The sequence below is a fragment of the Corvus kubaryi genome, unplaced genomic scaffold (genome assembly GCF_017639235.1).
Source record: "Corvus kubaryi isolate FWS band 111438036 unplaced genomic scaffold, C.kubaryi_AGA036_p1.0 36362, whole genome shotgun sequence".
Taxonomy (NCBI): Eukaryota; Metazoa; Chordata; class Aves; order Passeriformes; family Corvidae; genus Corvus; species Corvus kubaryi.
The window spans coordinates 9,233-24,893 of NW_024580857.1; the positions used below are offsets into that span (position 1 = coordinate 9,233).

The 15,661-nt window shown below is 51.4% G+C and overlaps 1 protein-coding gene across 1 annotated transcript; it reads left to right on the forward strand.

Moving 5' to 3' along the window:
• Positions 1-13,589: 13,589 nt before the first annotated feature.
• On the forward strand, positions 13,590-15,192 carry LOC121660514 (zinc finger protein 3-like). Its single transcript, XM_042019885.1, has 2 exons — positions 13,590-14,037; positions 14,223-15,192. Exons 1-2 carry the CDS (start codon positions 13,788-13,790, stop codon positions 14,807-14,809), a joined length of 837 nt encoding a protein of 278 aa, XP_041875819.1. The 5' UTR covers positions 13,590-13,787; the 3' UTR covers positions 14,810-15,192.
• Positions 15,193-15,661: the final 469 nt, after the last annotated feature.

Below are 15,661 nucleotides of genomic sequence, written 5' to 3' on the forward strand. Positions count from 1 at the left end.
GTCCATGGAAATCCCTTTTAAAGTAGCCCAGTCTAATAATTCCCGAACTGAGTTTTCAGGAATAGAGGTATGCATTATACTAAACACACCTTTCCAGACCATTACCACAGCGTCGGTTTGTGAGTCGCTGTTCACAATTTCTCAGTCCAGTTGGAACTCCTGGGGGGGGGGGACGGGGAACAGCGTACCTCTAGAGAAATTTGGCTTGGCCCGCAGCAGCAGGACAAGTCAGAGAGTGCAGATCATGTCGGGCAGCACCAAATATTACCGCAGGCCTGGCTCCTACGGTATATCACCGTGTCCCGCAGCCATAGGGAGGAGGAGGAGGAGAGAAGATCCAGCAGGCAGGAATTGTGCAGCAAGATTGATTTATTTAATTATTTTACAAACCTTTTATAGACTTCTTTCTTCATAGTCTAATTGGACAAGGATCAGCCACCCCTTGGGGGTGATTGCCCAAAATCCTAAAACATCCATTGTCAAAATATTTTTCTACTGTACCATAAACAAGACTTTTCAAGGCTGCAGGTGTTTGATTGTTTACATAACTCTGCTACCTCTTCTGTGAGAAAGAGAAGTCTCTTACGGGCTTAGAAAATAACAAGAAAATCCTTGCTAGCAGCATTTTTGTATCCACACAAATCCACAGAAAAGTGGGATTTTTCCAAACACTTGTGTTCCCATTGTTCCATATTCCCAAAGAACCAGCACCCCCTCCTGATGAACACGGCAAGTTCCAAGGATGGCCACCAGCTCCCCTTCCTGCCTAGAAATCTTGGAAGTGCTTCTAAATGCTGCTCCCTTCGGCTCTTGGACAGCTGCTCTGTCCACAGAGCTGGGAAAAAACTCACAGAGCCCATCCTGGTGGAGGGCCAAGGAAAAGGCAATGGGAACATGGCAGTGAGGACAGCTGAGGGCTGCAGAGCGCCTCTGAATGACACCGTAACCTGGCACAGCAGCCCTGAGACACTGCTGTGGGGCACGGCTGGGCTTGAGGACGGCTTTGTGCCCTGCCAGCTCCGAGCAGGACTGGCAATCTAAACTCTGTCCCACCCCAACTCACTGAGAAGATGCCCTTCCTTCCTTCTCACCCTGCCAGTGAGCTGCACATTCCCTTGGAAATTGTCAGGGCTTTCTTAAAGACACAAAGTCCCACTTCAGGCTTTTTGCTCTGGTTTGGCAATGGAGAAGGGCAATTCTTCATCCATCAGCTCCAGGCTGCACTGCCTCAGGAACATGGCCCACTTGCCAGCTTTGGCCCACTTGTGGCACTTCTAGAGGAGGAAGAAGGTGCAGTGGCACAATTCCAGCCCAAAAGGAAGGAAGAGTAGGACAGACAGAACATCCTGTGCAGATCCAGGCATTCCGCTGGCACTGTGGAGAGTTTGGGTTCTTGCCAGTGGCATGTGTGTCCCTGAGTGCAATCTCTTGGCCTGCACCAGAGTCTCACTCACCTGCAAAAGCGGAAAGCTCCGTTGCTGTGCTCGCAAGGGGCTCGTCTGATGCAAAGCTGTCAGAGCCTTGTGAGCCCCAGCAGAGCCCTGGCAGAGCCTGGAGCAGCCTCAGCATCGGCAGAGCCCGGCTGCAAGGAGAGAAACCAGAAGCCGCCCGTCAGCTGAAGCCTCCTGTCCCCTTGTCCCAGCCGCCCGCAGTGCCCAGGCCGTGCTGGCCGCGCTCAGAGCTGGGCCCAAAGCTGCCCAGCATTGCTGCCTTTGGGAGCAGAGCAGGAGGGCAGGACATGTGCCCAGCCTGCAGCCAGCCATGGCACATCCACCTCCTCAGCAGCTGCCCAGAGCCCAAAAGCAGCTTGGCAGCCACTGAAGAATTGGCTGCAGCCGCCCCAGCAAAGGGGGAACCTTTGGTGCCTGGCCAGGCCGTGCCATGCCCAGCTCTGGGAGCATCCCCCTGGCTGTGCACTCACCTGCACATGGGGCGTGGAGCGTGTCTGTGTTGGGTTGACCCTGAGTTGATGGACAGTCTTTAAGACCAATTACGCTTCTCACAATTTACATATTTAAACCGCACAGAAAGGCGGGACTTCCCCCCTTTGGTCGGAGCTCGCCTGCTGGAAGGTGGGGGGGGCTCCGAGCCTCCCGGCCCCGCTGGGCCGGGCCGGGGCCACTGCCCCTTTCCCCCTTTCCCATCACTGCGGCACGGACCCTGGGTCGCTGCAGGGGGACTGTCCCAGAGCCGCAGGCAGCTAAAACCAGCCATGGACTGCTCACAGCTAAAGCCAACCATGGACTGCTCACAGCTAAACCCATCCAGCGCGGCTTCTGGGGACAGGCGGGTCCTTCTGCTCTCCATGCGGAGCCAGTGGGAGCCGGCAGGGCCTCCTGTCTGCAGCCAGCACACTTCGTGCTGAGCTGAAGAGGACACCATGCAGCCAGCAGCACAAAGGGCGTGAGGCTTTCCCCACCGTAAAGCCTGAACGGGAGCACTCTTCAACATGGCGGCTTCAGAGTCAGAGAGAAAGAGAAGTGAGTCACGTGAGACGGAGCTGAGCACGGTGATGGGAGAAAAGAGGGCGGTGCCGCAATTCTGGCGCGCAGCTTAAAGGAAACCTTCTTACATGCCGTGGTAAGAAACTGTAATACCACAAACTGTTTGTCTCTTTAATCCATTTGAAGAACATGGGGGGATGGAGTATCCTCGTGTGCCTGTGAAGTTTGTGAAGAGTGCCTATGCCAGGCTATATAGAAGTAGTAAGAGGCTGTTAGAGACTTGTGGCGAAGAAAAGCCTCTGTGTGCAGGCCAAAATAACTTATCCTTAAAAAGATGAATAACCCCATGTGATGGCCCATGTTTTGTAGTATGAAAGAACTGTGAAATTCTTCATGGGAGAGATGTTCTACACACAGCAGACTGTTTGTTTCCGGGCGGGTCTGCTATTGGTGGCAGTTTGGGAACCACGTGCAACTGAAGGAAAACCCTTTTTTCCTTAAGCATAAGAGAGAGACTGTTCAGGAACTGCAACACTGACTAACATCCCATGTTCTGTTATCCCTTGTGTGAGCTGGGTAAAAGGAGAGAAGTGCTGGAAAAAGAGGGGGGGGGGGGGAGGGGGGAATTTGCTTTAATTTTGTTTTGTTGTTTTCTCTTTACTTTTAATTCTGTTAGTAATAAAGCTCTTTCATTGTACTGCAACTGTTTAAGGTTTGTGCCTGCTTTGCTTTTCTCCTAATTCTTATCTCACAGAAGGAAAATAAGTAAATAATGAATATTTTGAATCAAAACCACTACAGTGTCTTTGAAGAAGGTGCCCAGGCTGAGGAAGAGCTTGTCATCCTTGAGGTCACCCTCCCTCCCTCCCTCTTTTCCTTTTGCTTTTCTTTCCTTCCTCCTCTCTCTCTCTCTCTCTGGCTTTCTCTCTTTCTCTCTTCTTCTCTTCCTCTTTCTTTCTTTCTGTTATTCATGAAGTTATGGAATTGGCTTTTGCATAGTTGAATGTTTGGATTTTGTAAGTCTAATTAATTAAGATAATTAAAAATAATCATTTCAGTTGTTAAGAAGTCAATAATTGTTATTGAACCTTGTTATTCCCTGTTAAAATTTTTTATGTTCCCTAGTTACATGTTTGATGGTGATTACTATTCACATCCCTTTTTGATTGCCAGGTATGTGTTTATGTTGAAAAGTAGTGATAAAGTTGTGTTAGTCAGGCCACTCTTTTTATTAAATCGGTTATTGATTACAGATTTTAATGTTGAACCTAATAATCCTTTTTAAGTGTCTCCCTCCCCAGAGACTTCAAACTGTCCCCACAGGCAGCACCCCAGAGCTATCCCTGAGGGACTGCAACTTGACTCCGTGGCAGCCATGCATCCAAATGAGAAGCCATTTCCGCCACAGAAGGCAATGACATGGCCCCTTCCCGCTGTCCCCCAGCAGCAGCGAGCCATTGCAGGAAAGACCTTACCTCAGAAATCCCCTCACCAGCCATTTGAAGCCTTGGAGGCAGGACTGTGGGTGGACTGTGGGCGTATCTGGGAGGGCATAGAGGATATAAAAATCCCAACACATACTGAAAATTCATCCTTTCTCCTCAGACTAGCTGCTGGAGAGACCCGACGCTGGCACATTTGGTCCTAACCTCTATCTAGAGACTTCATTAAAGAATTCTGGCCTCAGACTAGCTGAGGCCGACCCAGCGCTGCTGGAGCACTGCATTGAGGCATATAGCTGGTGCGGCTTAAAGGGGTTTTCGATATCTGCGCCCGGACTTTTTTACCTTTTATTTTACTCTTATCTTTTCCTCAATAAATCATCAGTTCTTGGACTACCATACCAAGAGTTGTTGGTTTTTATTCCTTCCTTCCTTCCTTCCTTCCTTCCTTCCTTCCTTCCTTCCTTCCTTCCTTCCTTCCTTCCTTCCAAATTCCTTCTGAATTCCTTCCTTCCTTCCGAATTCCTTCCTTCCGAATTCCTTCCTTCCGAATTCCTTCCTTCTTTTTTTTTCTTTAATTTTTTAGTCTTTTTTGCTTTCTTTCTTTTTCTGTTCCTTCTTTCTTGCTTCTTCTTTTCCTTTATTATACTTTTCTTCTTTCTCCTTGTCTTGTTTCTTTCTTTTGTTCATGTCTTTATCTTTTTGCTTCTTTCTTTCTTTTTTCTTTTCTTTCTTTCTTTCTTTCTTTTCTGTTTTCTCTTTTTTTCCCTTTTTTTGGTTTCTTGTTGATTTCTTCTTTTTTTTTCATTTTTCTTCTTGGTTTCACGTTCTTGAGTCTTTTTTTATCTTTTTTATTTTTTTGCTTTTTTCATTTTTTGTTGATTTCTTTTAGCTTTATTAATTTTTTAATATTTTTTCTTTCTTTTCTTTTTTTTTTTCTTTCTGTCTTTCTTTTTTCCTCCTTTCTTTTTTTACTTTTTATTCTTGTCTTTCTTTCTGTTTTTTTTTTCTTTCTTCCTGGTTTCATTCTTTTTTAAATCTTTTTTTCCTTGTTGATTTCTCCTTTCTTTATCTCTTTCTTTCAATTTTCCTTTTTCTCGTAGGTTTCATGTATTGAGCCTTTCTTTCTTTCTTCATTTTATTATTCTTTTTTTCTTTTTGTTCTCTTTTTTCTTGCTTTCTGTCTTCTTACTTTCTTTCTTTGCTTTCTTTCTTTTTTCATTTCTTTTTTCTTGTGTCTTTCTTTTTTGTTCTTCTTTTCTTTCTTCCTTCTTTCATTCTTTCTTCTTTTTTTTCTTTTTCTTATTCTGTTATTTTCTTGTTTCATATTATTTACTTTTTTGTTTATTTCTTCTTTTCCTTTTCCTTCTCTTTTTTCAATTTCTTGTTCATTTCTGACTTTTCATTTTCTTTCTTCCTTTCCCTTTGTGTCTCTATACTTTCTTTTTCTGTTTCTGTTTCCTGTTGCTTTATTTCTTTCTTTTTCTTCTATTCTACTTTTATTCTTTTTCCTTTTCTTTCTGTTGCTTTCTTTTTACTTTCTTTTTTTCTTCATTTTATAATTTTTTCTTTTTACTTTCTTGTTGCTTTCTTCCTTTCTTCCTTTTATTTTTTATCTATTGCTTTCTTGTTCCTTTTTTTCTTTTTTGTTGCTTTCTTCCTTATTTCTTTTTGCTTTCTTTCATTTTTTTGGTTTCTTTTGTCTTGTGTCTTTCTTTCTCTTCTTTTCTTCTTTCTTCCTTGTTTCACTCTTTCTCCTGTTTTTGTCTTCTTTAAAAAATTATTTACCTGTTGGTTTCATGTCATTGAGTCTTTCTTTCTTCTTTTCTTTTTTCTTCACTTTTTCCATTTTCTTGTTAACTTTTGTGTTTTGATTTTCTTTCTTTATTCTTCCTTTATTTTTCTTTCATTTTTATTATCTTTTTGCTGTTATATTCTCTTCTTTCTTCATTTTTAATGGATTTTTTGTTTGTTTTTTTTTAGTTTTTATTATTTCTTGTTTCTTTCCTTTTCCTTCATTGTTTCTCCATTTTTCTTTTTGGTTTCACATTACTGAGTCTTTCTTTCTTTCTTTCTTTCTTCTATTTTTTATTTTCTTTGCTTTTGTCATTTTCTTGTTCATTTCTTTTAGCTTTGTTTCTTTCTTAAATATTTTATCTTTTTTCTTTCTTTTTCCTTTTTTTTTCTTGCTTTCTGTCTTTTTTCTTTATTTCTTTTTTCTTTTATTTTCCTCATGTCTTTCTTTCTGTCCTTTTGCTCTTTCTTCTTCGTCTCTTTCTTTCTTCTTTCTCTCTTTTTTGTTTTCTTGCTTGCTTCATGTTATTGTGTCTTTCTCTGTTTCATTTTTTTACCTTTTTGCTTTTTTCTTTATTCCTTATTTTTTTATTTTTATGGGTTTTTTTTCTTTTTATTGTCTCTTGTGACTTTCTTTTTTTTGTTTTTTGCTTGGCTTTCTTTCTTTTATCTTCCTCTTTCTCCTTCTTTCTTTCTTCTATTCTGCTTTTCAGCTTTTCTTTTTCCTTTTCGTTCTCCTTCTCTTGCTGCTTTCTTTCTTACTTGCTTTCTCTTTCTTTCTTTTTCTCTTTCTTTTTATTTGTTCTTTCTTTTTTTAAAAAACTTTTAGATTTCTTTCTCTACTTTCCGTAGTTTTTTCTATATCTTCTTGCTTGCTTGCTTTCTTGTTTACTTTCTGGTTTTGCATTCTTTATTTCCCCCTTTTTTGGGTCCTTTTTTCTTTCTGTCTTCCTTTCTTTCTCTTTTTTTTATTTTCTATTTGCTTATTGGTTTCATTTTATTTAGCCTGCCTTCCTTCCTTCCTTCCTTCCTTCCTTCCTTCCTTCCTTCCTTCCTCCCTCCTTCCCTCCCTCCCTTCTTTTCTGCTTACTTTTTTCCTTTTCTTTTTCCTTTTCTTTCCTTTTATTGCTGCTTTCTCTCTTTCTCTTCCATTCATTTTCTTTCTCTCATATTTATTAAGAAAAAACTTTCATGTTTTCATATCTTTTCCTTCCCTATTTTAATTTTCTTGTTGATTTCTGTCTTTTCATTTCCTTCCTTTCTTTTTTCCTTTCTTTCCTTCTTTTTCTATTCTATCACTTTTTATCTCTCTGTTTTCTTTCTCTTTTTCTTTTTTGTTTCTTGTTGCAGGCTTCCTTGTTTTCTTTCTTTTTATCTCTCTTCTTTTCTACTCTTTCTTTCTTTCTTTCAAGCTTCTCAATCCGTTTCTCACCCCACTGAAGGGGGGCAAAGCAGCAGGATCCCCTCCCAATTGGGCTCCCCTCACCTTCCTAAAAGATAGGGGACATCACCTCAGCCCCCCAAATAGCAGGGACTTTACAGCACCTTCCCCAAATTAACGGCACCCTCCCAGAAGTAACTAAGAAGCCCCAAAATTGTCAAAAAGAAGCAGGAGCCTCCCCCAAAGTGGCTCTTGCTTTCCCTCCCTGGAGTGCCCCACTCCAAGTGCCCAAACCACCCCATCCCTCCTAAACTTCATCCGACCCCCACAATGACATCCCCATCCCATCCCATCCCATCCCATCCCATCCCATCCCTTCCCATCCCATCCCATCCCATCCCATCCCATCCCATCCCATCCCACCCCTCCTGGACACAAATTCCCTTTTGGTGGTTCCTGACTCCCCACACACGGGGCTTGGGGCTGACAGATCGAGCCATTTGGGGCTGCCATCCAGACATTGGGGCTGGGATTGAGTTTATTGGAGGCACCCGCTCAATCCCTCCATCCAAAATGAGAGGTTGGAACCTCTCCTCAGGCCTTGCTGTGCCCATGGGCTCACCTCAAGTCCCAAAATGAGAGCCAGGGCCCCTCAGGACATTCAGAACCTCTCAACATTGCCAGAAAAAACAGCATCCTTCCCAAAATGGGCTCCCCGGATCCCTGCCAATAGGTCCCACTTCCAAGTACCAGAGCCCCCCTCTCAGAACCCCTCCCTAAGCACTGGGGATACCCCAAAACTGCCTAAGGAACGGTACATACCCTGACATCCCTTCAGGAATGGGGGATATCCCAGAACCCACTCAGCAACAGGGTCCCCCCGGCCTCATCATGCCCAGCCTTCAGCTGGCTCAGCCAGAGCCCATCCCGCCCTCAGCAGCCCCAGCCCAGCCCAGCCCAGTGCTCCTGGGCAGGAAGCCCCAATGGCTGAGCCGGCCTGGGACACTTGCAGGGATGCGGGGGCAGCCGCAGCTTCTCGGGCCAGCCTGTGCCAGGCCCTGAGCGCCCTGCCAGGGAACCATTGCTGCCCCACATCCCATCTCAGCCTGCCCTCGGGCAGCGGGAAGCCGTTCCCTGGGGCCCGGCCCCGCAGGCCCTTGGCAAGAGTCTCTCTCAGCCAGCAATTGCTGCTCCTCCCTGCTGCGGGGCCCAAGCTGCAAGTTGATTTTCTGCTGCTGGCCCCGGCCCAGCCCCGAGCCAGGGCCAGCACCTTGCCCTGCAGCTCTGCGGGCGCTGCGTTTGTGCGGCCGCAGTGCAGCGGCCGCAGCTCGGAGCTGCCCTTTGTGTCCCCGCCGGCAGCTGGCAGAGCTGGCGGGGCCGGGCCAGGGCCGGGCCAGCCCCAGCCTTCCCGGCTCTGGGACACAGCGGCGGCAGCCCCAGCCTTCCAGCCCTGCACACGCTCCCACACAAGCCTCCAGAGCCGCGGCCACGCAACGCAACTGACCGGCCGCTGACCCCCCAGCCTGGCCTGATGGCCATTCCTCTGCCCACAGCTCGGCCAAGCTCCCCTTGGCCACCTCCTGAGCCACAATGCCACAGACAAGTGGCACATACAGGTACAGAGCTCTGCCCAGAGCTGGCAGGGAACGTTCATTCAACATAAAAAACACACCAAGAAAAAGAGAACTCCCCCCAGCAGAGCTGTTCCCTCCTGCAGTACTTACACCTGCACACCCACAGCGCCTGAGACTGCAAGCAATGAGCATTCCCTGGGCACATCTGCAGCCCAAGCAGCTCGAGGACAGCCTTGCAGCAGGACTGCTCTCAGCTGAGCCAAAAAGGCCCCTCTGGCAGCTGCAGGGCCATTGCAAAGGGCCAGGGCCAGAGCCTCGGCCCACGGGGGAGGAAAGGGCTCTGAATTCCCCTGCCCTGGCACAGAAACCCTGTTCCCAGGGTGCTTCCCACACAGGATTCTTCTGGAGGACTGCGGAAAGCTGAGAGTCAGCTCTGGCTTCTCCACTTTCCATGTCCTAGAGCTGCCTGGCAGAAGAAATGGAGGGACAGCTCTGGTGGCACAACCCCTCCTGGCCCAGGGCACAGCGCTGGGAAGGTCTTTCCGTGCCGAGGCTTTGCTGCGGCCAAGGAAAGCTCCTGGCTCAGGGTCACCTTTCCTGCTGGGCCAGACCCCCCGAGTGGCCCAGCAGCAGCAGAGAATTCCAGCACAGCCCCGGCACGGGCAGGGCGGCCCTGGGCGGGCTGCGGGAGCCGACAGCGCCTGAGCTCAGAGCAGCTGAGCCCGGGGGCTCTTGGCCAAGGCCGAGGCCCAGCGAGCATTTCTCAGGTCGCCGGGCGGCCTGGAAAGGTGCTGGGGGGGATAATTCACCCCCCAGTGTGGTCCCAGTTGCTCCCAGTATTTCCATGTCCGTGCTCCCAGCGCTGCTCCCAGCCCTGATCCGTGGGGATGGGAATGTCCCGCTCCCTTCCCGGGGCAGGCTCACACCTGAGCCAGGTGTGCAGGGCAGGACCTTGCCCTGAGCCCAAGCCCTGTCCCCCCTGCAGGATCTGCTTCCCATCGGCCTCTTCCTCCTGCGGTCCCAAGCCCAGCTCGGTGCTGACCGAAGGGCGCTGGGCTGGGGTCATCCCCCGGCGGGGGCTGCGCACCCCCTCTGCCCCCTCCCCAGATTCCCTCCCGGGGACAGCAGGAGCCAGGAGGGGATCCAGGTGAATTCCCTGGAATTGCCCCGTCCCCTCCCCCCGCGCTCCCTCCGTCACTTTCGCGTCTCCGTCTCCGACCTGCGCCGCCGGGACCTGCCCGGCGACCGGTGACGTCACGAGCAATCCGAGCTGCCATTGGTGAGCAGCAAAGAGCGGCGCCAATGGCGGGGCCGGAGGCGGCTCTGGGGGCGGGGCCCAGCGGAGCAGCGCGATGGCTCCAGCGCTGGGGCCGGGGGCGCTCCTGGGGGTGGCGAGGGGAGAGTGGGACCCCGGCACCGGGACCCTGAGCCGTCATTCCCGACGCCGTGACCCCCCTGCTCCCCTTATCCTGCGCAGGGACTGCCCCAAATCCCCCATTTCTGGACATCAGGACCATCTTGCACCCCCTTTTCCCCCGCCCCCCGCGCTCCCTCGGTCACTTTCGCGTCTCCCAACCTCCGCCACCGGGATCCACCCGGCGACCGCTGACTGCCCCCGGCATCGAGACCCCCTTCCCCGCCCACGGCTCCTCCCCGGACCTTCTGGAAACAGCAGCGGCAAGAGTTCAAAAATTCATCATTATTTTGGTTGATTTCGTTGGTTCCCGGGGGAGAAGCGGTGGGACAGTATTACCGCAGGCCTGGTTCCTACGGTATATCACCGTGTCCCGCAGCCATAGGGAGGAGGAGAGAAGATCCAACAGGCAGGAATTGTGCAGCAAGATTGATTTATTTAATTATTTTACAAACCTTTTATAGATTTCTTTCTTCATAGTCTAATTGGACAAGGATCAGCCACCCCTTGGGGGTGATTGCCCAAAATCCTAAAACATCCATTATCAAAATATTTTCTACTGTACCATAAACAAGACTTTCCAAGGTTGCAGGTGGCTTGGTTGTTTACATTCCCTGCTACCTCTTCTGTGAGAGAGAAAAGTCTCTCCTGGACTTAGAAAATAACAAGAAAATCCTTGCTAGCAGCATTTTTGTACCTACAGGGCAGCATCTCACCACAAACCTCCGGGAGGGGAACAAAGGCTGATGGGGGGTTGGGGGAGGAAATGGAGAAAAAAACCACTTTAATAGAAGGGGGAAAAAAAGAAAAAAATAAAAGAATAAAAGCAAAACTCAAAGTAAAACAGTATAAACAATAAAATAACATAACATAAGTATGAAAAAAAGAAAATAACGGCAGCGTTGTTGTGATGGGACTTTGGATTTCTTCTCCAATGTCCGGGCTGGGTCTGAGCCAGAAACCAGTGGGCTGGCAGAGACATCGCTGCTGAGGGGCTGAATATTTCCAAGATTAAAGTATCAAGGAACACCTTGAGTTTGCAGCACTCCCAGCGTACGCATTCGATTCCCTCATTTCAAGGTGAAAGCTCAGCTCCACTTGTGACTCTGCTTTGTAGCGACGAATGGAAACATTCAAGGAAATTCCCCTAGAAAGAGCCTGGGAAGTTTTGTGCTGGGAGAGCTCCCTCGGGGCAGCCCCAGCTCCTGCCCTGCTTGAGTCCCTCTCGAGCCCGCTGTGCTTTCCAGCTGCTTCGCTCCAGCTGCCCCAAATGCCCGTGAATTGCACGGAACTGGAACAGATCCGAGTCCTCGTGGCTCGGGCTAAGGGCAGGGAGAGCTCACGCAGGGATCGCCATGGCGGCCACAAGAGCCCCGCCGTGGGGAAATGAACTGGAGAACAGGAGAGTGAGGATTAAAATAAACCCCGGTACAGAACCTTCCCGCAACCTCTTTCTCCTTGCCGGACTTCACTTTATCCGCGGCTCCTCCCTGCTGTGCCCAGCGGGGCAGGGAGAAGGGATGGGAGTCGCGGTCAGTTCGTGCCGCTGCTTCCCCTCGGGGACAGGAATCCTTCCCTGCTCCGGCGCGGGGTCCCTCCCATGGGCCCAGTCCCTGCCCTGGCCAGCAGGGGGTCTGTCACGATCCGCTAATGCAAGCGGGGGTCGTGATGGTTCGTTTATCGATTTCAGAGTGTAAAAGGACACAAGAGATTTCAGTTTTATTCAAAACAATGCACCTTTATTAAGTGCCCACAACACAGTAATGCAATAGAAGAGAGTAAGAGAGAGAGAGAGAGAGAAACAAAGTAGAGAAGGGGAAAAAGAGGGGCAATAGCTACCAACGGATGAGACGAAGTCCTCGTGGTCTTCCGCCAATAGATTCGTCTTCTTTCCGTGGGGAGATCTCGGACTCGGTTATTTCAGAAGGTCCCTTTATAGTCCTTTTCAGAAGCGAGGGGCAACTGGCCAAGAGGTTGGGAAATCTACAGCCATTGTTATGGGGTCCGTTGCTTTGGGAAGCAGGTACAGGACAGACGTACAAGACAGGTGTACCGGAGAGGTGTACAGGACAGGTCATTCCTTTCCGCTTCAGCGCAGTCCTTCCCGCCTGGGCAGCAAGAACGGCGCAGTCCATTGTGACCTGCACTAATTTTCCTCAGGAATGCGTACCAGTTCCCAGTGGGCACACCCGTAGGCAACACTTGGCAGACAATCCCACCTCAGCCAGGCCAGGACTCCTGTGCTCAGTCTCTGTCCTCGGTGATGATCGTGAGGCAGATGAGGGATTTTCGGACCGTCTCTTACAGGGTCCCTCCCATGGGCTCAGTCCCTGCCCTGGCCAGCGGGGGTCCCTCCCCAGCCGTGCGGTCACTCCCCGGCCCGGCCCTGAGGCGCGGGGCAGTCGCGGGGCAGCCGCGCTCCGGCCCCGTCAGCGGCACCGCCGCTTCGTGCCGGGCAGGAGCGGCAGAAGGAGCCGGGCGGCGGCGGGGGCTGAATCCCGGCAGGAGGAGGAGGAAGAAGAGGAAGGGGCCGGGGCCGCCTGCGGTGTCCGATCCCCGGCAGCAGCGGCGAGGCCTCGGGCAGCGGCGGCGGGCGGGGCCCTTTGGAGCCGCCCCGAGGCCTTGGTGCCGCTGCGGGTCCCAGTCACTTCCACTTGCCCCAGTTGCCCCTAGCTTGGTCCCAGTTCCCCCCAGCACATTCCCAGTTGCATCCAGTCCCCACCCAAATGGTCTCAGGCTTCCCAGTATATCCCAGTAGTGCTGAACATTCTTGTAGTCATTCCCAGGCACTCCCAGTTGCCTCAGCATGGTTCACTTGCCCCCAATATTATCCCAGTCACTCCCAGTACATCCCAGTTGTCACCAGCATGCACCCTGTCATTCCCAGTTGTTCCCAGTTCCTCCCAGTGTGTGCACAGGTGGCTCCCAGCATGGGCCTGGCAGCTCCCAGTAACCCCCAGCCAGGGTCCATTCACACCCACCATTATGCCAGTGTCATTGTAGCCACTCCCACTATGACCCCAGTCACTCCGAGTCACTCCCAGTCTGATTCCATTGGCGCCCAGTGTGATCCCAGTTGCTCCGTGTCAATGCCAGCATGACCCCAGGAGCCTCCAGTACGATCCCTGTGACTCCCTGTCTCTCCCAGTATATCCCAGTCACCCCCAGCCCTCTCTGCGTTCCCCCCTCCCGGCTCTCGAGGCTCCCGAGAGGAGCCCCAAGGGCTGCAAGTCCCCAGCCAGGGTCCCCAGCAAGGCCCAGTTTGGATCTGCAGCCCCCAATGTTTCCCTCTCCTTTTCCCCGGGCTGGGTTCCCCCGCCCCCAGCAGGTGGGAGCAGCCGAGAGCCCCGCGCTGCCCATCCCGACCTGTCCCGGCTCCATCCCCACTGCTCCCACGGGCTGCGAGGGGCTTGGGAACGGGGGACCCAGGGTGTGGCTGGTGCTGGGTGGAGGAGGAGGAGGGATGGGAGAGGAGGGATGAAGAAGGAGAGAGAGAAGGGATGGAAGCAGAAGGAGGTGGGATTAGGGAGGAGGAGGAGGAGGGATGGGAGAGGACCCTCAACAGCCTGGAGAGGGGCAGGGGGGACTCCTTGGAGCCCATCACCCCCAGCATTCCTAAGTGGGGAGACGGAAGAGGGGGGAGCTTTTTGGATTCCTGGGACTCCCAGCAGCCTGGGGAGGGTGGGGACCAAGTAGAGAGGGGGACCCCCAATACAAGCGTGACCCCCAGCAGCTGGGATGGGGGGAACCCCGAACACCAAAAGGGGGGCACCAGAGACAGGGACTCCTGGGAGGCTTTTTCAGAGCAGGTTTTTATGGACACACGATGCCTGGTGGCTTCTAGAGATGGACTTGGAAAGACGCATCTCCAAAGCCAACGTGCTCATCCCTTGTTTCTCCCCCGACCACGATTTCCCTTTCCCAAGCCTTGGCCAGATGGAGGAGGAGGCTGTGAGGAAGATGAAGATGCCCCGGGACACTCAGGCAGGTGAGGAGGAAGTCACTGCCCCTTTCCCCCTCTCTCCTGCTCCATCTCCCAGCCCAGCATCGCCCCCGGCTGCAGGACAACCCCGCTGCCGACGCCGTCCTGCCAGGGACGGACATGGGGGATCTCCTTGCCCTTCCCTGTGGCACGGAGACAAATCCCATCCTCTCCTTGTCCTTCCTCCCCAGACAAGGAGCTGAGGACGGAGCCCAGGGAGGACAAATCCCCACAGGAGAACCTGGTGGAAGAGGCCATTTTGAGCAGCTCCATGGTGCAGGAATCCAACGGGGAGGAAATTCTGTGGAGATGCCGCAGGTGGAGGGGCTGCAAACGCAGCCCAGGGTACTCTGAGGAGGAAAGACCAACCCTGTGCCGGGAAGGCGGCCAGAGATTGAGCCGTAGCTTAGACCTGGTGATCCATGAGCAACTTCACACTGGGGAGAAGCCCTACAAGTGTGGGGAATACTGGAAGAGCTTCAGCCAGAGCTCCCACCTGATCCGCCACCAACGCATCCACACAGGAGAGAGGCCCTACGAGTGTTCCGAGTGTGGGAAGAGGTTTCAGACCAGCTCCCATCTCCTCCTGCACCAGCGGATTCACACAGAGGAGAGGCCCTTCCGCTGCCCCAACTGCAGGAAGGGCTTCAGGTACAACTCCACCCTCGTCAGGCAGCGGTGCATCCACACTGGGGAGAGGCCCTACGAGTGTCCCCAGTGTGGGAAGAGCTTCTCCAGGAGCTCTCACTTGACCAGACACCAACGGAGACACCGGTAAGGGAAGCCCTGCGAGTGCCCCGAGTGCAGGAAGAGCTTCATCCTCTACTCCAACTTCATCCCCCAGTGGAGGACCGATGTTTGGCAGAGCCCTGGTGACCCACATTTCCCGTGATCCAGTTTGGGAAGAGCCCTGGCTGGTGCTCTCCACGTCCTCCTGGATCCCCGTAGGCACCTGGGTGAATGCAGGGGCTGGAACATCCATTGGGACTCTGACTGAAATCGGAAATTCATTGGGAAGAGCTGATTTGTTGAGTTTACGGCCCAAAAATTCTCACCTGCTCTGTCCAGTTGTTTCTTCTGGTGGCATCCAGCAATCCTGGATGATCTTGGAGATCTTTTTCAACCTAAATAGTTTCCTTCTATCTCGGTTTTGGAGACAAAACTTCAGGAGGAAAGACTCTGGATTGAGTGTCTCCTCCAAAGGGAAAAGGGCCTCCCCTCTTCCCCCGTCAATGAGACAAATGGGTCACAAGAAGTGAAAGTGGGGGGAAAAACCCCAAACTGTTTATTAGCACACAAACAAAACAGGGTAGAACGGGATAAAAAAACCCCCTCAAAATACAACAAGTTCCCAGAGAGGGAACAGACACTCGGGCTTGGATCAGCTGGGGCCACCCCACGTCCCCACCGGGACCACCCCCACAGGCTCCCTGGACCGACGAGGAGGAAAGGGAGGCAGTGAGGCAAAGGAAGGGAAAAAGAAGAAAAACCAACCAAACTTTTATCCAGCTAGCCAGAACTCAAAAGAAACCCAAAGAACAGCACTGCACTCCCAGCACACTCCCTCCTCAGCCCCGCTGAGACCCTGAAGCCCCCGAGCCGTTGGGCGGAACCATTCAACCGCCCCATA

Bases quoted from the DNA above. Each gene is read 5' to 3' on its own strand.
- LOC121660514 (XM_042019885.1), top strand. From the start codon at position 13,788: ATGGGGGGAACCCCGAACACCAAAAGGGGGGCACCAGAGACAGGGACT. The intron at 14,038-14,222 runs GTGAGGAGGAAG...CTTCCTCCCCAG, and splicing joins GCCCCGGGACACTCAGGCAG to ACAAGGAGCTGAGGACGGAG.